The 23,768-nt window shown below is 36.4% G+C and overlaps 1 protein-coding gene across 5 annotated transcripts in view; it reads right to left on the bottom strand.

Annotated features, from left to right (window-relative positions):
• SCMH1 (Scm polycomb group protein homolog 1) overlaps positions 1–23,768 on the bottom strand; it is a 166,307-nt gene that overhangs the window by 90,350 nt on the left and 52,189 nt on the right. For 2 of the 5 annotated variants that reach the window (XM_036255813.1, XM_036255814.1), the window contains 3 exons: positions 19,017–19,085; positions 18,549–18,572; positions 5,031–5,101 (listed from right to left, as the gene is read on the bottom strand). In XM_036255813.1, the coding sequence (XP_036111706.1) occupies positions 5,031–5,101; positions 18,549–18,572; positions 19,017–19,085 (164 nt within the window). Of the gene's footprint in view, positions 1–5,030; positions 5,102–18,548; positions 18,573–19,016; positions 19,086–23,768 lie in introns of those variants that run through there. The other 3 variants (XM_036255815.1, XM_036255817.1, XM_036255816.1) reach the window with 3 other exon arrangements.

Here is a 23,768-nt window from a genome sequence, read left to right as displayed (position 1 = left end):
TGGATTATTTTATTTCTTTTACTTGGCCTGGTAGCATTGGTAGTACAACGTTGAACAGAAGTGGCAAGAAAAAACATCCTTGTCTTGCTCCTGACCTTAAGAAAAAAGTATTTAGTATGATGTTATCTGTTGATTTTTCACAGAAGCCCTTTGGGGTTTAGGATTTAGAAAATTCCCTTCTTGCCCTGGCTGGTTTGGTTCAGCAGTTAGAGCGTCAGCCTGCAGTCCAGAGAGACCTGGGTTCGGTTCCCGCTAAGGGCACGTACCTCAGTTGCAGTTTGTCCCCGGCCCTGGTTGGGTTGTGCGGGTGGCAACTACTCAATGTGTCTCTTTCATGTCGATGTTTCTCTCTCTCTCTCCCTCCCACTCTATCTGAACAAAATATCAAAAAAAAAAAAAAAAAAAAAAATGTCCTCGGGTGAGGGTAAAAAAAAAAAAAAAAGAAAATTCCCTTCTATTTCTTATTTGCTGAGAGTTTTTATTGTATTGGACACTGGATTTCTGTCAAATGCTTTTTCTGCATCTATTTAGATAGTCATATTTTTTCCTTCATTAGTGTGTTCATGTGGTGAATTACACTGGTTGACTTCTGAATATTAAATCAACCTTGCATTCTTGAATTTACCCCACTTGGTCATGAATTATTTTTATATATTGTTGGATTCAATTTCCTAAAATTGTGTTTAGAATTTTTACATGGATTTTCATGCAAAATGTCACTTTCTAGTTTTTTTTTCCTATCGATACGTTGGCCTGGTTTTGGTATCAGAATAATGCTTGCCCCATAGAAGGAGACAAAAGGTATTCCCTTCTCTAAAACTTTCTGGAAGAGTCTGTAAAATTTGCATTATTTTTTCCTTAAATATAAACAATTCATTGGTGAAGTCATCTAGGCTTTAAATTTTCTAAAAATTAAGTTTCTGTGGCAAAAATAGTGCTATTCATATTTTCTATCTTCTTGAGTAAGCTTTGGTAATTTTTTTTTATTCATGAAATTATCCCTATCATTTAAGTGGTAAAATTTAAAGGCATAAATTTGTTCATAATATTCCTTTATCTCTTTAATATCTATGGAATCAATAATGATGCTACCTCCTTTACTTCTGACGTTAATTTGTGTTTTCTCTCTTTTACTTTTTATCAATCTGGTCAGAGGTTTACCTGGTTGCAAAGAGTCAGCTTTAGATTTCAGTGTTTTGGTTTTTTTTATTATTACTTTTCTGTTTTTATTTGATTGATTTAAGCTCTAATCTTGATTTTATGCTCTATTTCCTTTTCTTTGCTTACTTTGGGGTTAAATTGTTCATTTTTTTATAGTTTTTTAAGGTGGGAGCTGAGATTACTAAATGAAACTTTTGTTTTCTGCTTTAAGTGTTTAGTGCTATAAGTTTCCCCCTAAATACTGCTTTAGCAGCATACCACAATTTCTTAAATGTTCATTTTCATTTAGTTGAAAATACTTTCTAATGCTCCTAAATACCCTCATGGGTAGTTAGAAATGTGATACTTATGTTTCCAAATATCTGGAGATCTTACAGATAACTTTTTGCTATTTACTTTTAATTTAATTTCAATGTATCAGAGAACATACTTCATATTACTTAAATCATTTTATATTAATCAAGCCTTATTTTATGGTCTAGAATATAGTCTAACCTGGTAAATGTTCTGTGTGAACTTGAAAAGAACACACATTCTATTGTTATTAGAGAGTATCGATCAGGTCAATTTAGTTGATAGTGCTGTTTGAATCTTCTACATACTTGCTTATTTTCTGTGTACTTGTTCTCTAATCATAAAAAGAAGTATTAGAAGTCTGACTATAAATATATTTTAGACTTATGTCTCATCATTTTTTGCTTCATCTAAGAAATCTGACCCTTTAGCATGATAAATCACCTTTATTATCCCTGGTCATAGTCTTTGTTCTGAAATATACTTTCATATTAATATAGCCAACGTCAGTATGGCATATAATTTTCCTTTCTTTTATTTTTAACCTGTCTGTGTCTTTATAAGTATAATTTCTTGCCCTGGCTGGTCTGGCTCGGCGGTTAGAGTGTTGGCCCACAGACCATAGAGTCCCGGGTTTGGTTCCCACTAACGGCATATACCTCAGTTGCAGTTTGTCCCTGGCCCCGGTTGGTTGTGTGGGTGGCAGCCAGTCAATGTGTCTCCCTCACATTGACGTTTCTCTCCCTCTCTTCCCTCTTCTCTCCCTCCCACTCTCTATCTGAAGGAAGATAAATGCAAAAATGTCCTTGGGTGAGGATAAAAAAATTAATTAAAAAAATATATATAGCATAATTTCTTACAAGCAGTATACAATTGTATCTTGCTTTTATTTAATGTGACAATCTCAGCCTTTTAATTGGGGCATTTAGACCATTTATAATTAACTTGATTATTGATATGGTTAGATTTAAATCCATATTGCTATTTATTTTCTATCATTTTAGTGATTGCTTTGGGGTTTATAGCATATTTAACTTATCAGTCTATCTTGCAATAATATTACACTACTTCATGTATATGAATCTTACAATATTATACTTAAGATTTCTCTTGGCCTTTAAGCTATTATCATACATTTTACTTATGCAAATTTTAATTACCTTTATAATGCCAATATTATTGTTTATACAATTACTTTTACAGAGATTTAAATAATAAAAAACATGTCTTTACTTTTGTAATTACAATTTCCAGTGACTTTCATTCTTTTGTGTAGATCTGTAATTCCAGCTAGTAACATTTTCCTTCTGCTTGATGGACTTCCTTTAACATTTCTTGTAGTGAGTTTCCTGGTGATAAATTCCTTCAGCTTTTGTAGGTCTGAAAATATTTCTATTTTGTCTTCGCTTTTGAAAGATCTTTTGGCTGAATATAGAATTCTAAGTTGACAGTTTTTTCTTCTGGTACTTTAAAGATGGTACTCAACTTTCTTCTTCCTTGCACTGTTTCTGACAAGAAGATATAATGTCATTCTTATCTTAGTTCCCCTGTATGTAGAGTATCTTTTCTGAGGATGCTTTTAAGGTGTTCTCTTATCACTGGTTTTAAGCATTTAGGATATGCCTCAGTGTAGTTTTCTTTTCCTTCTTTCTTTCTTTTTTTTTTTTTCTGAGTCATTGAAATTCTCAGATGTGTGGACTTATATAGTTCTCAATTTTTGAAAGTTTTTAGCCATTATATCTTCAAATATTTTTCTGTCCCTCATCTCTTCTCTCCTTTAGGCATTCCAGTTACATGGTCTATGAAGTTATCACATGAACTTGAAAGTCATCCTATGACTTACTGATGTTCTTTTCACCTTTTCAAAATTCTTTGTGTCTGTGTTTCATTTTGAATAGTTTCCATTGCTATGTCTTCAAGTTTACCAATCTTTTCTCCTGACATTAATATCACCCAGTGTATTTTTTATTTTGTACATGGTGGTTCAATATGAGCCTTTAAGTATCTTTCATGTCTCTGCTTAACTTTTGAACATAATTGTTTTAATGTTTTTGCCTGCTATTCTAAGACCTACATAGGTTCTGAGTCTGTTTATTGATTATTCTGCTCATTATTGGTTATCTTTTCCAGTCTCTTTACACCCCTACTTTGATCAGATGTCAGACATTATGAATTTTACCTCTTGGGTGCTAGATATAGATTTTTATCATTGACATTATTACAGATGTCCCCCATTTTCCCTATGAATGCTAGATATTTTTGCATTTCCTTCTTGTGCTTTATTTCTAGATGCAGCTGTTACTTGGAAATAGTTTGAACATTTTGAGTCTTGATTTGCCTGGCAGGCTTAAAACAGTGCTTCCTTTAAGGCTAATTATTTACCACTACTGAGCAAGATTTTCCTGAGTGTCCCATCCATGTGAAATGAGATTTTCCAGTCTACTTGGTTGGATAAGGTACCATTCCTTGGCCCAGTGTGAGTGCCAGGCTGTATTCCATTTAAACTTTTCCGATGGTTTTTCCCTTGGTTTTGGGTAGGTTTCTCACATGCATATACTGAACAATAGTACTATGCAGATCTCTGCTATTTGCTTTCTGTGCAGCTCTCTCCTCTCTGGCACTGTGTCCAGCAAAATCTAGCCACTTTGATTGCCCTGGACTCTCAGTTCCATATCCTCAAATTAGGGCGTCTGCTGGACTCAACCTGGGGTCCCCTTCCCAGGCCATGGTCTCAAAACTTTCTTAAGGTAATAAGCTAGGAAATCATAAGGGGTTCAGCTTATTTTTTATCCATCTTCTAGAGAGCACTGTGGTTTGTTGTTTGATTTTCAGTTACTTGAAAACCATTGTTTAATATATTTTGTCTTTTTAAAATTATTTTAGATGGGAGTATGAATTTAGTTAAATGAACAGAAGCCCTGAATTTTTACTTTATTTAGATAGAGCATAGACAAAATTCAAACTCAAAGTATAATGTTGACAGTGTGAGGAAGTAACCGTTGACTACTAAAGGAAAAGAGATGTAAATAACTTCCTAATGTTTTGCTCTGTTTAGCAGTAGTAACTGTCTTTGTTTATCAGCCTTATCATGTACTGATATCATGCACTGTGTGTGGCACTTAATCCTAAATGGGAAGCTCTGAATGACCATTGGTGAGTTCCCTCAAACCCTCCCCTGCCCCCATGGGTCTCTACCAGTATTTTTATGAAAAGAGATTATTGTGGCAGGAGTGCTGAGTACAGAGAAACAAATACTGCTCTACTTTTAAGAACTGTCTGAGGGCTATAGCTATATATCCTATATTATTTAAGAGCAATAGTAAAAATTAGTGATTGTTTTCAGTAACATAGAATATCTTCAAGGAGATGAAGAAAAGGTGTTATATGGAATGAAGTTGAGGAGACTGTCTGCTGTCAAAACTCACAGTGAGTCTTGAGTTGCATTCTTCCCGTAGACGTTTATTCCAGGGCCTTCAGGTGAGAAGCTGAAGGCTCCCACCTTATGTTTTGTTTGTCTAAGGAAGAGAAAATGTCTACTTGCCTCCCACCTACTAAGGATGTTGAGAATCAATTACCTGCTTGAAGCAATGGACAGGCGCTGGGACTGAACATGTTTCTTTTAGGTATTTGTCCCAGGTAAAATGACCTGTAAAGGAAATAGAAATCTCTATCACAGTCAACTTCCTAAAAAATGATTTCAGGATGTAATCTACACTAAACATTAGGCTATTTTCAGACAGATTTGGGACATAAGAAAACTTACTTTTCCCTGTTTAGCCTCAAAGAAATATTAGTATGAAGAATCTAGGTGACCTGAGTGGATCATTTTATATCAACGTTTTTAAATCATGTCTCAAGATGATCTGAGGTGTTTTTCATGTTAGCTCCTGCAGTGATCCAAAATGCCAGAGCAAGATATACCAGTGTCTCAAAGAAGTGCCCAGGAAACTCATGAAAAACAGAATAGGTAGAAAATGAATGAGGAGATCCTTCTGAACAACTTGACTCCTGGAGAGGTCTCTTACTGCAATCAGGTGATAGCATTTAACACCCAGTATTGTTGAATCCCACCTCAGCTCAAAAAAAAAAAAAAAAAAAAAAAAATCTGAAACATAAGGGAAGAGGATTTGAGGGCAGGGAAAGTTGAAATGAATGAGATTATACTTGAATCCTCAGTCTAAAAATGGGTTTCTCTCACCTACCTCTACCCCACTCCTATCCCTGTCAGTGTTGCATTGCTCTGAGGTACAAAATAACAAAGATTTGGTAATTTAGAGAAAAGTAGGTACTGGGTAGCATTTCTGAAGATAGTAACTAAGTATAAGGCCATATATGAAAGACCTACAGACAATATCATACTCAATGGGCAGAAACTAAAAGCATTTCCCTCAAGAACAGAACAAGACAGGGATGCCCACTTTTGCCACTCTTATTTAACATAGTACTGGAAGTCTTAGCCACAGCAATCAGATAGGAAGAAAAAATAAAAGGGTTCCAAACTGGAAAGGAGGAAGTGAAACTGTCATTATTTGCAGATTACATGATATTACGCATAGAAACCCCTAAAGACTCCATCAAAAATCTACTAGATTTAATAAACAAATTTGGCAAGGTAGCAGGATACAAAATTAACATCAAGAAATCAATGGCATTCTTATACACCAATGATGAACTCACAGAAAGAGAAACTTAAAAAAACAATCCCATTTACCATTGCGGCAAAAAAATTAAGATACCTAGGAATAAACTTAACCAAAGAAGTAAAGGACCTATTTGCAGAAAACTACAGAAAAAAGAAAAGGAGGAAGATATAAAAAAGTGAAAGTACATACCTTGTTCATGGATTGGAAGAATTAACATCATTAAAATGTCCATACTATCCAAAGCAATCTATAGATTCGACGCAATCCCCATCAAAATACCAATGGCTTATTTCACAGAACTAGAACAAATACTTCAAAAATTCATATAAAATCAAAAAAGACCCCGAATAGCCACAGCAATCTTGAAAAAGAAGGACCAAGTTGGAGGGATCACATTATCAGATTTCAGGTTATACTACAAAGCCACTGTAATCAAAACAGGCATGCAGATTAATTGAACAGAACAGAGAACCCAGAAATTGACCCAAGATATTATGCTCAATTAATATTTGACAAAGGTGGCAAGAGGATACAATGGAGTAAAGACAGCCTTTTCAATAAATGGTGTTGGGAAAATTGGACAGCTACATGCAAAAAAATAAAATTAGACCACCAACATATACCATACACAAGAATAAACTCAAAATAGATAAAAGACTTAAATGTGACTCGTGAATCCATACAAATCCTAGAAGAAAATGTAGGCAACAAAATTTCAGACATCATACGTAGCAGAATTTTCACTGATACAATGCCTAAGGCAAGAGAAACAAAGGAAAAAAGAACACATGGAACTACATCAAACTAAAAAACTTCTGCACAGCAAAAGAAACAACCATTAAAATAGAAAGGGAACCCACTATATGGGAGAGCATAATCGCCAATGATACATCAGATAAGGGGTTAATTTCCAAAATATATAGAGTGCTCATACAACTCAACAAAAGGAAGACAAGGAACCCAATTAAAAAATGGGCAGAGAACCTAAATAGACATCTCTCCAAAAAGGACATACAAATGGCCAAGAGACATATGAAAAAATGCTCAATGCCACTAATCATCAGAGAGATGCAAATTAAAACAACTATGAGGTATCACCTCACACCAGCCTGAATGGGTGCCATCAACAAATCATCAAAAAACAAATGCTGGTGAGGGGTGGAGAAAAAGGGGACTCTAGTATACTGCTGGTGGGAATACAGACTGGTGCAGCCACTATGGAAAACATTATGGTGTTTCCTAAAAAAATTAAAAATTGATCTGCCATTTGACCCAGTGATCCCACTTCTAGGAATATATCCCAAGCCTGAAACACCAATCAGAAAGACTATATGTACCCCTATGTTCATAGCAGCACTATTTACAATAGCTAAGATCTGGAAACAGCCCAAGAGTCCATCAGTAGATGAATGGATAAAAAAGCAGTGGTACATATACACAACGAAATACTATGCAGCTGTAAGAAAGAAAGATCTCTTATACTTTGAGATGACATGGAGGGACCTGGAGAGTATTATGCTAAGTGAAATAAGCCAATCAGAGAAAGACAAATACCACATGATCTCACTTATTTGTGGAATATAATGAACAAAATAAGATGATCAACAAAATAGACACAGAGACATAGAAAGGAGTATGATTCAGACTGACAGACCCCAGATGAGTGGGGCGGGGCGCGGGGGGATGGGTGAGATAAATCAAAGAACTTATAGGTATGGATGCGTAACCAATGGGCATAGACAACAATGCTGGGGGCAGGGGAGGATGTCTAGGGGGGGAAAAAGAAACATCTACAACAAAAATAAATTTAAAAAAAAAAAGTGACACTATCCTGGGGTCAGGAAAAAACATTTTAAGGGACAGGATGAATACGTATCTTATTGGATCACAAAAGACTACCAACTTCTTTATTAAAGGTTAAACCAGTTATCAATCTCCCCCTAATACCCACCTAGAGGAGACCCCATGATGGAACAGGGAAGGTCTCAGAGACTCTCATAAGCTAAAACACTGTAGCAAACCAGCATTTCTTGAAGTTTCCTCTGCAGTGGAGCAGCACATGGCCCCTTTGGGTCATGCAAAAAGCACTAGATGCTGGGAATAAAAATGAGTCACTGAATGATGATATATCTAAGTCACTTCAAAAATGATACTAAGGTCCTGGCCGGTTTGGCTCAGCGGTTAAGAGCGTCGGCCTGCGGTCCAGAGAGACCCGGGTTCGGTTTCCGCTAAGGGCATGTACCTCGGTTGCAGTTTGTCCCCAGCCCTGGTCGGTCATGCGGGTGGCAGCCACTCGATGTGTTCCTTTCACGTCGATGTTTCTCTCTCTCTCTGTTCCTCTCTCTCTCTCCCACTCTACCTGAACAAAAAATGGAAAAATGTCCTCGGGTGAGGATAAAAAAAAAATGATACTAAGACTATATATTCTATTGACTTTATAGCTTGTTTTAAAAACCAGTCCCTTTCCTACCACCATCAACCAAGCCAAATAGATTTGGCCAGAAATCATGGTCAGTTCTAAGCCATTTCATGAACTGGCCAATGATTAATTACCATGAAGAGCTAGTTAGGCCATAGGGTAAATGAGACAGATATTTCCTGGAGTCAAGATTTAAAGAGCTTATTAGAATTTAATAGAGTTTGATCTTAGTTGAGATGGCCCTCTCACAAGGACTGAATGAATACATTTCATTACTATTTGCTGTTAGAAAAAGGAAACATTACAAATTATTATTCCATTCTTATAAAGGATTAAGTCAAATAATAAGTCTTGGGTAGCCAGCCACCTTAACTATTGAACACTTAAAATGTGGCTAGTGTGAATGAGGACTTAAATTTTAAATTTTATTTAATTTTAATTAATTTAAATTTATTTTTTCTTTTTTTCTTTAAAATGTATCTTTATTATTGAATGTTTTACAGATGTCCCCTATTTTTCCCCCAATGACCCCTTCCCTCCCCACTCCTGCCCCCCTCCTGCCTTCCCCACACTATTGTCTGTGTCCATTGGTTATGCATATATGCATATAAGTTCTTTGGTTTATCTCTTCCTGCCCTCCCTTTCCCCTTCCCTTTGAGGTTCATCAGTCTAACAACCAATTTTTACTTAATTCCTTTACCTTTTGCACCCATTCCCCAAGCCCCCTCCCATCTGGCAAGCAACAAAAAGTTCTTTGTATCTATGAGTCTGTTTCTGTTCTGCTTGCTAATTTTGTTTGTAGATTCAGTTGTTGATAAATATGTACTTATTGCCATTTTATTGTTCATACTTTTGTTCTTCCTTTTCTTTAAGACGACCTGTCAACCTATAATATTGGTTTGGTGGTGATGAACTCCTTTAGCTTTTTCTTGTCTGGGAAACTCTCTATATGTCCATCGATTCTAAATGATAGCTTTACAGGATAGACTAATCTTGGTTGTAGGTTGTTGCTTTTCATTACTTTGAATATCTCTTGCCATTACTTTCTGGCCTCAAAGTTTCTTTTGAGAAATCAGCTGACAGTCTTATGGGAGCTCCCTTTGTAGGTAATTAACTGCTTTTCTCTTGGTGCTTTTAAGATTCTCTTTGTCTTTAACCTTTGGCATTTTGATGATGATGTGTCTTGGTGTGGACCTCTCTGGGTTCATCTTCTTTGGGACTCTCTATGCTTCCTGGACTTGCATGTCTGTTTCCTTCACCAAGTTAGGGAAGTTTTCTGTCATTATTTTTTCAAATAGGTTTTCAATTTCTTTCTTTCTTTCTTCTCCTTCTGGCACCCTCATGATGAGAATGTTGGTACGCTTGAAGCTGTCCCAGAGGCTCCTTACACTATCCTCATATTTTGGATTCTTTGTTCTGATTGGATGTTTTTTGCTTCCTTATATTTCAAATCGATGGTCTACTTCTTAGTTTCACCTACTCTACTATTGATTTCCTGTAAATTATTCTTTATTTCAGTTAGTGCATCCTTTGTTTCTGACTGGTCCTTTTTTATGTTCTTGAGGTCCTCACTAAGTTCCTTGACATTCTCACTAAATTCCTTGAAATTCTCACAAAGTTCATTGAGCATCCTTATAACCAGTGTTTTGAACTCTGCATCTGTTAGATTGTTTATCTTCATTTCATCTAGTTCTTTTCCTGGAGTTTTGTTCTGTTCTTTCATTTGGGACATGTTTGTCTCCTCGTTTTGGCTGCCTCCCTGGGTTTGTTTCTATATGTTAGGTAGTGTTGCTATGTCTCCTAGGCTTCCTAGGGTGGCCTATTGTAGTAGGTGTCCGGTAGCACATCCTCCCTGATCACCCCAGCTATGCCCTTGAGGTGCACCCCTTGTGTGGACTGTCCACCTTCTGTTGTAATCGAGTTCTGACTGCTGTTGGAACATCAATGGGAGGGATTTACTTAGGCTGATCAGCTGCAAGGACTGGCTGTGCCCACTGACCACTAACCTCTGACTACCTTGGAGGATCAGCTGTGCAGGGCCCACCACACAGAGCAAGACTTACTTCAGTAGGGCTCTGGTACCCACTGAATCCACTCCTTGAGTGTGTCGCTTGTGGAGGTGGTTGTGTGGTGGTACTGCACCGTGGTCTGAAGCTGTCCACTGGGTGTGCTGGCTCTGGGGGCAAGGTCAGCCTCTGCCTGTGTTCTACCTCAGACCACTAGGCCTAAACGATCTACAGATGGTTGCTTCTTGTGCTGGTCTTGGAGATGCCCAGGCCAAAGCCAAGCTGTGAACTAAGGCTGGCTGCTTTTAGTGTCAGGCCTGGGGCCCATTAGCTAGAGGTATATATGGGGCTCCCTGAGGCCAGGTGCTGTTTGTTTATGATAGATTTTAGGAAAATCTGAAACAAGAGCCAAGACAGGAAAATCCTATGGTAAAGCCACTGGAAACAGCTTGGGTGGGCCTGAAAGCTGGGTGGGGCAGGGCCTCAGGGAATCACCAGGATGGGGCAAACAGTGTGAGCCAGGTTTCCAGTCTTAAATATGGCTCTATGTCTGACTTCCCTGTGGGGAAAGGGCTCACCAAAGGAACAATGGCCTCCACCAGCACATCTGTCTGGGAAAGCTGCCTCTCCAGCTCTTGCCCCAACACTAAACAGCTCAGTTCTTCCCCGTGTGTCTCTGATACCTTTAGAGCTGCCGCCCCATGCTGGAGCCTAGTGGGAGCAGGTCCAAGTAAGTCCATTCATGGGCCCTATAAGAGGAACTACCTGAGGCTCCAGCAGCCTCAGCCTCAATTCCCACTGGTTTTCACAGCCAGAAGTTATAGGGACTTCTCTTCCTGGTACTGGAACCCTGAGCTGGGGTGCCTGATGTGGTATTGGGACCCCTCAGTTCTCAGGGAGGGCTTTCACAGCCGAGGTCTCTCTCATTTTTAAACACCACATGTGGGTGTGGGACCAGCCCGTCTGCACCTCTGTCTCTCCTACTAATCTCGATGTGGCTTCTTTAATTTTGTAATTGTAGGAATTCCATTCAGCTCGATTTCAGGCAGTTCTGAATGATGGTTGTTCTGTAGTTTAGTTGTAATTCTGATGTGGTTGTGGGAGGAGGCAAGTACTGCATTTATCTATGCACCCATCTTGACCAGACATCCCTAATTAATTTAAATTTAAATACCTACATGTGCTAACAGCTACTATACTAGGCAATGCAGTCTACAGGTTTGGTTAGGCTGGGTAATTGCTTGTATTAGCTTGAGTTCTGACCAAAAGCACTCAAGAAACTTTGGTTTTAAAAAGTATGGTGAGGGGCTGGTGTGGATAAGTGGTTAGAGTGTCAACCTGTGCACTGAAGGATCTCAGGTTCGATTCCCAGTCAAGGGCATGTACCTGGGTTGCAGGTTTGATCCCCAGCCCCATTTGCAGCACGTGTGGGAGGAAACCAATCAATGTGTCTCTCTCACATGGATGTTTTTCTCTCTCTCTCCCCCCTTCTACTCTTTCTAAAAATCAATGAAAAAAATGTCCTTGGTTGAGGGTTAACAAAAAATAAATAAAAAGAATTATGGCAGCATCAAGAATACCAAAATAATTAGTGCATTAATTACAGTTCTCTATTACACATATCAATTATGGTAATCAATCTCTCTTATACAGGCAAGAAACCTCACATCTGCCCCCATTTAGGGAATGTCCTATTACCCAAGGAATGAAAAGAAATCTCTTTGTTAAAAGCAGTTCACCCACTGTGAGGGCTGATTGGCTTGAACCATACCTAGATTAGTATTTTTCTTATATTTGACCACTTAGGTTAAATAAGGCTTAGTCCCCTATTATCAAGTAAATTGTAAAATAAGTTAATATGTAAGAATGTTTCAGCATTCTGTAATGCCCATAACGGAAACAAACATTATGCCTATCACATCTCCAAGCACTAAAATAACCACAAAAGAAACAGGACAGGCAGCAAAGTATATATCAGGGGTTGACAAACTTTCTTTGAAGGACCAGACAGTAAAAATTTTATGCTTTGTGGATCATACAGTCTCTGTCACAAATACTCAACTCTACAATGTAGTGTGAAAACAGCCATAGGCAACATGTAAATGAATGAGCATGACTGTGTTCCACTAAAACTTTACAAAAATAGATAGTGGGCTAGATTTGATCTCCTTGCCAACTTCTAGATACATCATTGATTCCTAAATATTGCTTATCATCAGAATCTCCTAAATAATTTTTCTCATTTCTTTAAACAGAGTTCTGGGCCCTATCTTCAAAGAATGCCCATCTTCAGTAGGCTCTGAGTGTGGTGTGAGATTCTGTATTTTCAAAGGCTCATTAGGTAATTATGATTAACATCTGTGTCTATAGACTACTCATATAGTTGAAAGAATGTGATACTGAGAGTCAGAAGATGCCAGTTAAAGTCTTGTTTCTACAAATAACTATCTTGAATAAATTACTTAATCCTTTTAGGCATCAGTATACTCACTAAAGATGGAGATAATATCTATCTCACAAGACTGTACACACACTCATTCATTCAATAAATATTCATTAAACTTCCAAGTGCCAAAGCATTGTATTAATTATTAAGAGAACGAGATAGATATGGTTCCTCAGTTCATGGAGCTTGCAGTCTAGAGCTAAATAGAGATATTAAATAAATAATAACATAAACAATCTGGTATAATTACAATAAACTTAAGTTAATGAGGTAGTACAGGTTGCCTTGTAAATACAAAAAAGGTAAATCTAATCCATACTTGGGGTCAAGAATTATTGTGAAGATTAACATTATTAACTAATATAAGTATAATGTTTTAAAAATTACAGAGTGGGCCCAGCCAGTGTTGCAGACTCAATCCCCAGAAGGGGGCGTGCAGGAGGCAAGCCGATCAATGTTTCTATCTCTAAAAAAAAAACCAAAAAAACATATTTAAAAAAAAATTACAGAGTGGTTTCAATTATTCATTCAACTGATGTTTGAGTATCCTCTATGTGCTGAATTCTAAGTGCTGTCCTTGTGGAATTTACATTGTGAGACATAACTGACACATAAATAAATAAGGTATAAGTGATAAGCACTTGAAGGAAATAAAATAATGTGATGTGACAAATAGAGACTGGGAACTATCTTAGATGGTGAAGTTTTGGACAGATGCTCTACAGAGGAAACATCTGAGCTGAGACCCTACAGATGGGAAAAAGCCAGCCATCTAATTTATATTAGCAAATAATACTAATGAAAATGTTTTATAAATTATAATGCACACAACATGGCAGTTACATTTATTATTAGGAAATAAGATCTCCCAAAATGTAAAGCACAAGAGATCCACCTAGTTGAAGGCATGAATCCCTTTCTCCAATAATTATTCATTCAACAAATATTTATTGAGCACCTACTACCTATCAAGCCTGGTTCTAGGAACTGCTGAGAGATACATAGCAAAGAACAAAACAGCCAAAGTCTCTACCCACATTCTAAGAGGGAAAAGAGGTAATACACAAATAAATAAATATGTATCAGTTGGTCCAGAGAGTAACACAGATGCCAGATAATAATTATAAAATTCCTGGTCCTTTTCAAATAAAGAAATAATAAAGCAAAGTAAGAGGAAGAGAGAGTGCCAAGAATGTGTGTGGTAATTTAGATAAGATGGTCAAGAAAGAAATCTTGATGAAGTGATAGAAAGTTAAGACCTGAAAGGTTCCTCCAGCCTCTGCTTCAATACATACTTCCAAGGATGAGAAACTCATTATTTACTATTGTTTAATGGTACAAATGGATAGACTTTAACTTTGATAGTCAGCCAAAGTCTGCCTTCTTCTAACTCATTGTCTTTAGACCTGAAATACTACTTTAAGATTACTGTTTGAAAAGTGTTCCATTGTTTATATGTACCATAATTTACATAACAACAGTATTTGTTAAATACTATTGATGGTCATTTAAGTGTTTTTAAATTTTTGATGAGTGCACACATCTTTTACCACTTTTAAGATGAACTCCTTAGGGTAAATTCCTAAGAGTGATATTAATGGACAAAGAGTATGCATATTTTATATTTTGATACAATATAATTCCTGCCAATAGTATATAAGACTATGTTCCTTGTGAAAATTGTTTTACCCATGTCTATAATTTTGATAAATCTTAGTGAAAAAAAGTACTCTTATGCTTTTATTTGTAATTCTTTGATTATTAATGAAGTTGAACATCTTTTTAGTCTTATTAGTCAATATTTATTTTATTTTTGCCATTTTTCACTGAGGTATTCTGTTTACTCTCAGATTATAAGAGCTCTTTGTATATTAATGATATTTGTTCTTTGTCTGTCATATGATGAAGACATTTGTCTCAGTCTGATAGGACTTGCCCTTAAATTTTTCAACTTTTTTTTTTATGTCTCCTGGTTTTTATATCACACTTTCCTTACTTCAATATTATAAAATAATAACACATGTTTTCTTCTAGGATTTCTCAGGTTTCATTTTTTTACATTTAAATGTTTAAGCTATTTGGAATTTATTTTGTGATACAAATGAGGCAAACATGTAGCTTTCCTTTTCATCATTTGAAACACATTTATTGAATAAATAATTTTGTCCACTGATTTAAAATGTTACCTTGATCATATGTTAATTTCTTATATACACTTGGACCTATTTCTGGACTCTATATTTTGTTCCTCTCATCAGTCTATGCCAGCACCAGGAATACTTTGTTTCATATAATTTCATGATCAATTTAAATATATGACAGAGCAAGTCCTTTTCATAAGTCATACCCTCAACCCTATGTATTCTTGACATTTTAAAATGGTTAATAAGTTGTGGCAGATCTAACAAGAATAAAACCCAGTTATTCTAAAATGTCTAAAGCTAAGTTTTTGAGATACACAGTAGTTAATTCTCAAAACATTTTCTATAGGCCTTTTAGATCAATAGCTTGATATGTTAATGAATCATCTAAAGATAAAACACCAAACCAAAAAAAGAATTTCTGACTTTACTTGTCTTCCCAAAAGAAATCCATCCATATCCCTGTCTCCCATAACATCATATTCACACCTTTACCTTCAAACTCATCACATTATATCATCATAATTGTTTATGTAAGGATAGGGACTATCTTTTATTAATTTTTTAAAATCGTCACTGTTTAACACAGTGCCTAAAACCTTAAATAGAGGCCAAATAAAAGTTTAGTGAATGAAAAGGGAGTGAATGAAAGAAGCAAGCAAGCAATAGTCCTACTCTTTTCTGGACTAGTAAGTTCACACCTGAAATATTAAATTTAGTCCTAGGAGCTGTACTTTGAGAGGGATATAACAAACCAAAGCCTAAATGGTGACCTAAGTGGTACAGGGACACAAAACCATGTCATCTGAGGGTCAGCTGAAGGAACAATGAACATTTAGCATGAATACGCAAGCAACGTCTTCATCCATCCATCTAACAAATATTTATAGTGTGTACCAAAGCACTGTGTGGGTGCTAGAGATAAAAACATAATCAAATTATTATCCTTTCCTTCATAGAGTTTCAGTCTAGTGAGGGACAGAGCCAAAACAGTCAACTATTACAAAGTGTGTTAAGTGCTATGCTTGGAGATGAGGGTGCTATAGGAGCACCTAGGGGTTTGTGGAAGGATTTCCAGAGGAAGTAATTTCCAGCCAAAGAGAACATTCTTTTTTGTTGTTTTGTTTTTTATTGTTTCAGAAAGAAAGAAAAGCATGTATAAAGGCCCAGAAGTGAGAAAAGGCATTTCTAAAAACAGAATCTTTGGTATGGCTACTAGGTGGAGTTTAAAGAAACAGTTTAGAAAAGAGGTTGTAGATAAAAGCAGTGTTCAGGTATCACCACATTAATGAGAAGAGGAAGCACTGAAGGATTTCAGGAAACTCGTTCTGTCTGCAGTGTGAAGATGGACTAGAGGAGGGCAAGGCCTGAGGCAGGAAGACTAGTGGGAGGCTGTTCTAATAATCCGGGTATGGATGATGGAGGTTTGAACCGGGAAAGCCACAGTGAGACGGCAGTGAGACGGCAGTCCCTAGAGCTACTTCAAATAACGAGAGGCTGGTAAGCAAAACATTGGATATAACTACTCCACATGGCCCTAAAAGTTATAAGTATGACTAACAGAATTTACAAAGAAACAGATATTGACTCAATAATTATGTCAAAATATGATGTGAGTTGCCTAAAGAGGCTGTAAGTCCCCAACAACTTTAAAGAGTACAAGACAAGACAATTTATAAGAAATTCAAAATGTCAGATTTTGAAATGCTGGGCCAAATTAGGTTATTTTAAAGCCTCTTTCAAACTCTGAGATTCTAAGAATCTACTGAATTTTATTTCAGTTTGATATTTGGAGCTGCTGTTTATGCTTAATGGGCAAAAGGAAATACGTAGGGTTAATTTATCAGAGGATATGTCTAGCTGTGCTATCTGTACTCCCACAAAGAGAAATATACTTTCAAATTTTAACATTACTTTATGTTAATTTAAGTAGCCACCTTTCACAATTCCCTATCAACAAAATAGGTTGTTTATAATATACCTTATGTAGTCACTGAACTATAATTATCATAAGCAACCAAAACAGCAGCTGTCACTGAGTGCTTTCCATTTGCCTACACCATGCCATACCATGTTCACTATCTCCTGAATTGAAAGCCTGAAAAGTAGGCTTTCTTCCCATTTTACAGATGAGGAATTAGGCTCAGAGAGATTAAGTAATTTTCCTGAAGTCACAAAACTGGTACGTGGGGAATAGGAATTTAAACCAAGGCCTGTCTGATTCTTAGATCCATGTTTTTTTTCTAACACATACTAGCATATTAGAAAGCTTGAGGAAAGTTTTAAAGAATAATAAAAAGTGACTGTCATTTATTGTTTATCAAGTGTCAGGCCCTTTACCTGCATTATTTCCTTTCATTCATTTCTTCAGCTCACATTCACAGAATGCTTCACTTCAAAGAATGTCATAAAATTTGACTTAAAGTCTGAGGATAGTCGCTGAACAGGATGAAAATAATAATCCTCCAAAGTTGAAAAGTATTTAAGTGTTTAAGATGTTTTCACATCCATTAGCTCATGTAATCTTCTTAACAACCCTGTTAAGTAGGTAGAATGAATTATTATCCCCACTGACAAGTCTGAAAGCTAAGGATCAGAGTCACAAAGTTACTAAGTGGCAGAGTTGCCTTTCAAAGAACTCAAAAGTTCTGGCTCCTAGTCTAGTATCCCACTACTTTACATTATCTTCTGTGTCAGTAGGCAGTGAAAGTAATATGCTATTGAAAGAAAAGGTGGAGGAAGCAAATAAACAAGTAACACATGAAGTTACAGTAACAAAATCTATAAAAATTCTTGAACAAAAATTGATGAAGGCATCAGGCTATCAATATTCATGTAACATATAGAAAATTTTTAAAGAACTATAAGCAGTTAAGACTGATGTTTATATGAAAGCTGATCGAGAAATATCAATATTAGTTTTATTTCTCAAATCCTAGTCCTAAAGTATACTATACAGGGTTGAAAACCAAATGCAATATTAGTCTGACTCTTGCTATTTGATATTTTAATACTTTAGTTTTTATTTAGTTAAAAATTTAGAAAATCTTTAGGTTTAATTTCATTTCAATATCTCTCATAAATAATTTATTTTGGGAAAATCCCACCAAACTCTGAATTATGGATGGTGGGGGCTTGTTTTAGTTCCAGATTTAATGAATTAAGAAGTTACTTTCAGTTTGGTTCAGTTCCCATCCTCCTTGTACTCTATGCAATTGAATCCTACCCTCTCCCTTTTTGTTAGCTTGGTCTGTGGCCTCCTGAAAAGGAGGAGTTGACAGAGCAGAGACTAGTAACATGGGCTCATTACGTAGACGAGAGCCCAGGATTCACTAGTTTGGGACAGAGACACATGGAATTCTTTTCCTAGTTATAATCATCTAATCCCTGGTTTAGTATTTTCCTTTATTTAACAGAAACACAAGAAAAATATCTTACCTAACTCCAGAATATCAGTAGCTTCTATTAAAGAAAAAAAATGTTACAGCGTAAGTCATCATGACCAACATACTAAAATGACAGAAAGGCGACTATCTGGAGTAAAATGAGGGCTTGAGAGTTTGTCAAGTCCAATTCTCCCATTTTAAAAGACGAGTTTAGTAGTATTAGTTATGAAAGTACACCACCCAATTCTGCCTTACTCCCAAGTGTAAACTCTTAAAAACTATAGAAGTGTAGACAAACTAAGCAACTATGCCTGAAACTGTGAAGCTAATTGGGGATTATCTGTACTTAGAATCTAAATTTCCTGATTTTCAATTCAAAACAAAACATATTGCTTTTGACAGATACCTCTATAAATGACAATATTTGCTTTTGTTTTAACCAGTGAGTTCTTTGTATACTCAAAGGTTATATGGTAAGAGATGTCAAATAAAGTCTTCCATGCTAAATAGTTTTTTTTACCTTGATGTTGGGATGCAGACTCCAATAGCTGACCATATTTGTGTTTTCTGACATCATTCCAGTCTATTTCTGTGAATAAAAAAAAAGTCATATGTAAAGAAAATACAAGATTCAATAGTTCTCCAATTTAGCAGTATGTATTAATAGTTTCTGATAAAGTACTTCTGAGACTCTACTCTAAGAAAATAATCCAAAATACAGAAAGAAAGGTTTTATTTTAAAAGCTTCAGTAGTGTTTATAAATAACCAAAAAAGGGGAAGAGTACCTAAATATTCAGATGAGAAGATTAATTAAGTTACTGTAATACATTCACTTAACAAAGTACTTTGCAGCTGTTAAACTTTTACAAAGGCTAAACAACAAAACAGGAAAATGTTTAAGTTAAAATGTTATCTGGTAAAATATGGGATACAACTTATATTGATGAAATAATAACAATTATGTAAAAAATGAAAAACAGAGCATTGGCCTGCAGATCAAAGAGTCTTGGTTCGATTGCCAGTAAAGGACACCCCCCCAAAAAAGAAGAAAAACAAAGACCACCCCTATTATGAGCTAAATTCCCACCCTCCACCCCAAATGTATGTTGAAATCCTCATTCCCTAGTATCTCAGAATGTGAAAATTTGGAAAGAGGGTTCTTTAAGCAGGTAATTAACTTAAAATGAGGTCACTGAGGTGGGCCCTAATCCAATATGATGGGTAGCCACATAAGAAGAGAAAAGTCAGACACAAACAGGTACAGAGAAAAGATGATATGAAGACACGGGGAGAAGACAGACATCTATAAGCCAAGGAGAGATGATTCAGAAAAAAAACACATCTGACGCCTTGATTTTGGACTTCTAGCTTCCAGAACTGTGAGAAAGAAATTTGTGTTGTTTAAATCACTTAGTGTGTAGTCTTTGTTATGGGGGCCTGGCAAACTAATACAAACCTAAAAAAGTATCATTAGAAAAAAGATAGAAGTAAATAGTAAATATAAACAACTGGTTATCTTTGGTTAGTGGCACTGTTTTTCCCCCTTTCTATTTTCTCATCTCATATATTTCAAAATTTTCTAAAAGAGGATACATAACTTGTTTAAAAATTAGGTTCATCTACTGTCTACCACTTTCTCACCATCAATCACCCATCCTGTTTTCACTTCTTTTCCTATCCAGCTCAGATTCATGGTCCCTCATTAAAATTACTTCCTGGCCCTGGCCAGTTTGGCTCAGCAGTTAGAGCATCGGCCCGCGGACCAGAAAGTCCGGGTTCGGTTTCCACTAAGGGTAAGTACCTCGGTTGCAGTTTGTCCCTGACCCTGTTGGGTTCGTGTTAGTGGCAACCACTCAATGTGTCTCTCTCTCACATCGATGTTTCTCTCTCTCTTTTCCTCCCTCTCTCCTTCCCACTCTATCTGAAGATAAATGCAAAAATGTCCTCGGGTGAGGATTAAAAAAAAAAATTACTTCCTGGCAAACACTCTCGACTCCCTCCAAGCCTCAATCCTAACTCTGGTTTAGGTCACCTATACCATGCCTACCTCAACAATTCACAAGTGCTGAAGAAAAACAAACTCAAATTTACTGGTCTTACTTTAAACTTATGACCATTACTCTGAAATGCTACTTACCACTATCTAGAAATCACACCACATTTTCCTACTAAGTTTGCTTTCCTACCTTCCAAAAAAACAAATTCATATGCTTTTTACTCTCACACTCTAACTATTCCCTCCCTCACCTTTACTCTTAGGGGAGAACATTAATTCAGAATTCATTGAGAAAACAGAAATAAGAGATAGGAACCTTCTACATGCCACTCATTTCAGAAAGGTACACATCGTGTATAATGGTATATACCCATTACACAGTATAGTAGTAGGTTCTCAGTTAACATTTGGTGAATGAATGAAGCTACTCATTGGTCATTCTTTCTGACTGCTCTGTTGCTTTGGATAAAGTGTCCTTGTTTTTATCAAAAGCCAACCCTCCATTTTGGCTCCATATCCCATTTCCTCTCATCCTCTTAAGGAATTTGCAAGTATTCCCCTTCTAATAGATCATTCACATCAGCATTCTTACTATTCCATCATCTATCAAAACCCCAACAAACACCACCTCTTACTCCCACATATATCCCTCCTGCTATATCCTTCAATTTCTCTGCTTTCCTTCATAGGCAAACTTATTTTAAGAGTTATCTATAGTCACTGCCTTCTTACTTCCTTACATTATCGCCTCATTCAAACAGGGTTTTTCTGCTCACCACCCCATTGAGATAGCTCTCAAATTCATTATTTCCAGCACTGACCTCTTCTTGGAATTCCACACTTACGTATATGATTGTCTACAGACCATCTCTACGTGATTATCAATCAGATATTTCAGACTGAACAGTTTGAAACAGTCTGGCTAAAATGAAATGCCATGTCTTGTCAACCTGTTCATCTTTTTGTCTTCCCCAAACCAGTAAATAGCATCTCCATCACTTAGTTGCTTAAGCCAAATACCCTTGATATTATCCTTGATGTCTCTATTTCCTTTACAGTCACATCCAATCCATCAGTAAATCCTGTTGGCTCTTATCCCAAACCAATCCACTGCTCTTAATATCACCATTCACACTGTAGTTCGAGTCACCATTACCTCTTACCTGGAACATTACAATAGCCTGCTACCTTGTTTTCCTTTTTTTACTCTTGGCCTACTCCAAAGTATTCTCCACATTATGGGTCAAGGTGAGCATTTTAAAACATAAAACAGATAATGTCACTTACTTGCTTGAGGACCTCCAATAGCTTCCCACTGAGTTAAGGGTACTTTACAAAGCTATGCAGGATCTGGCTCCTGCCACTCCTCTGATCTTATCTATTATGACTTTTCCCTTTTCCACCACATTCCATCAAACTGGTCAGTTTCCCACTCCAACTGTGTGCCTTCTCTCCTGGTTTGAGGTCCCTTGTCTTTCTAGTAACCTGCCATGTTTGTTCTCCTCTAAATAATTATTAAAGATTACAAAGTTTGATCAGGCTTAAAAATTACCGACAGACAAAAGTATTAAGGTATAATAACTGAATTTATATTTAAAGATTTTCACAATTATTTTTATAATATATAGTGCATATATATATATAAGTTTTCAGTACTATATCACTTAAGTAAAGATGAGCTACCAGTATATGCAAAATTGATTCAAGAAGCCTAGATAAAAATAAACCAGGTTGCAAGATCATTAATAAAACAATATTTAAAAGCAACTAATACAATTTAGAAAAAAATATCCTAGCAAAGAAAAAAAAATGAAAGCCAGACTCAATGGTGAAGCAAAATGAGTAACATATTTAACTGGGTAGAAAGGCATCAAATAAGGTTCAATTTAAGGCAATGAAAAAAGAACTTCTGAGAAGAAATATCTGAAACTCCTGGCACAACTTGGAAAGTTGTGGAACTTGGAAGCAGCACACAAAGAAAAAAAGGAAAGAAAATCACTACCATACAAAATGCTTACTTTAAAAGTATCACCATAAATTACTTAGTGGATTAGATAACTGTCCCTGTATCAATTCCTAAATGAACAGAAGACAGCATCTGATAGAATTCCACATATTAAGAAAAGGAGCTAGTCACATAATTTTTCAAAGCATTCTAAGAATAATGGCCATGTTTCAGAGTATATTATGATATGTAGCTACTATATTTTATTTTATTTTATTTTTTCCACATCTTTATTGTTGGATGTAAAATGTATTACAGATGTTCCACATTTTCCCCCCATTGACCCCCTCCTCCCCACTCCCGCCCCCCTCCCACCTTTTCCCAAACTATTGTCCGTGTCCATTGGTTATGCATATAAGTTCTTTGATTTATTTCTTCCCACCCCCCCCCCAACCCCTTTCCCTTTGAGGTTTGTCAGTCTAGCAATGAATTTGTGCTTCTTAATCCCTTCACCTTTTTCATCCATTCCCCCAACCCCTTTCCCAACTGGCAACCAACAAAATGTTCTCTGTATCTATGAGAATGTTCCTATTCTTCCTGTTCATTTTGTTTGTAGATTCCATTGTTGATAGATATGTATTCATTGCCATTTTGTTTGTTCATACATTTTATCTTTTTCTTTAAAAAGACCCTTCATCATTTCATATAATAACGGTTTGGTAGTGATGAACTCCTTTAACTTTTTCTTGTCTGGGAAAGTTTTTATATGTCCATCGATTCTACATGACAGCTTTGCAGGATAGAGTAATTTTGGATGTAGGTTCTTGGTTTTCATCACTCTGAATATTTCTTGCCACTCCCTTCTGGCCTGCAAAGTTTCTTTTGAGAAATCAGCTGACAGCCTAATGGGAACTCCCTTGTAGGTAACTAGCTGCCTTTCTCTTGCTGCTTTTAGGATTCTCTCTTTGTCTTGAACCTTTTGCATTTTGATGATGATGTGTCTTGGTGTGGGCCTCTTGGGGTTCATCTTGTTTGGGACTCTCTGTGCTTCCTGGACTTGTATGTCTGTTTCCTTCACCAAGTTAGGAAAGTTTTCTGCCATTATTGTTTCAAACAGGTTTTCGATTTCTTGTTCCCTCTCTTCTCCTTCCGGCACCCCCAAGATGCGAATGTTGGCGCGCTTGAAGTTGTCCCAGAGGCTCCTTACACTATCCTCATTTTTTTGGATTCTTTTTTCTTTTTGCTGTTCTGGTTGGGCGTTTTTTGCTTCCTTATATTCCAAATCGATGGTTTGCTCCTTGGATTTACGTACTCTATTATTGAAGCTATG

This window comes from Molossus molossus, unplaced genomic scaffold, assembly GCF_014108415.1.
Source record: "Molossus molossus isolate mMolMol1 unplaced genomic scaffold, mMolMol1.p scaffold_m16_p_12, whole genome shotgun sequence".
In the NCBI taxonomy this organism is placed as follows: domain Eukaryota; kingdom Metazoa; phylum Chordata; class Mammalia; order Chiroptera; family Molossidae; genus Molossus; species Molossus molossus.
Note: the sequence above shows the minus strand (reverse complement) of the source record. Positions and strands in the feature narration are given on the sequence as shown.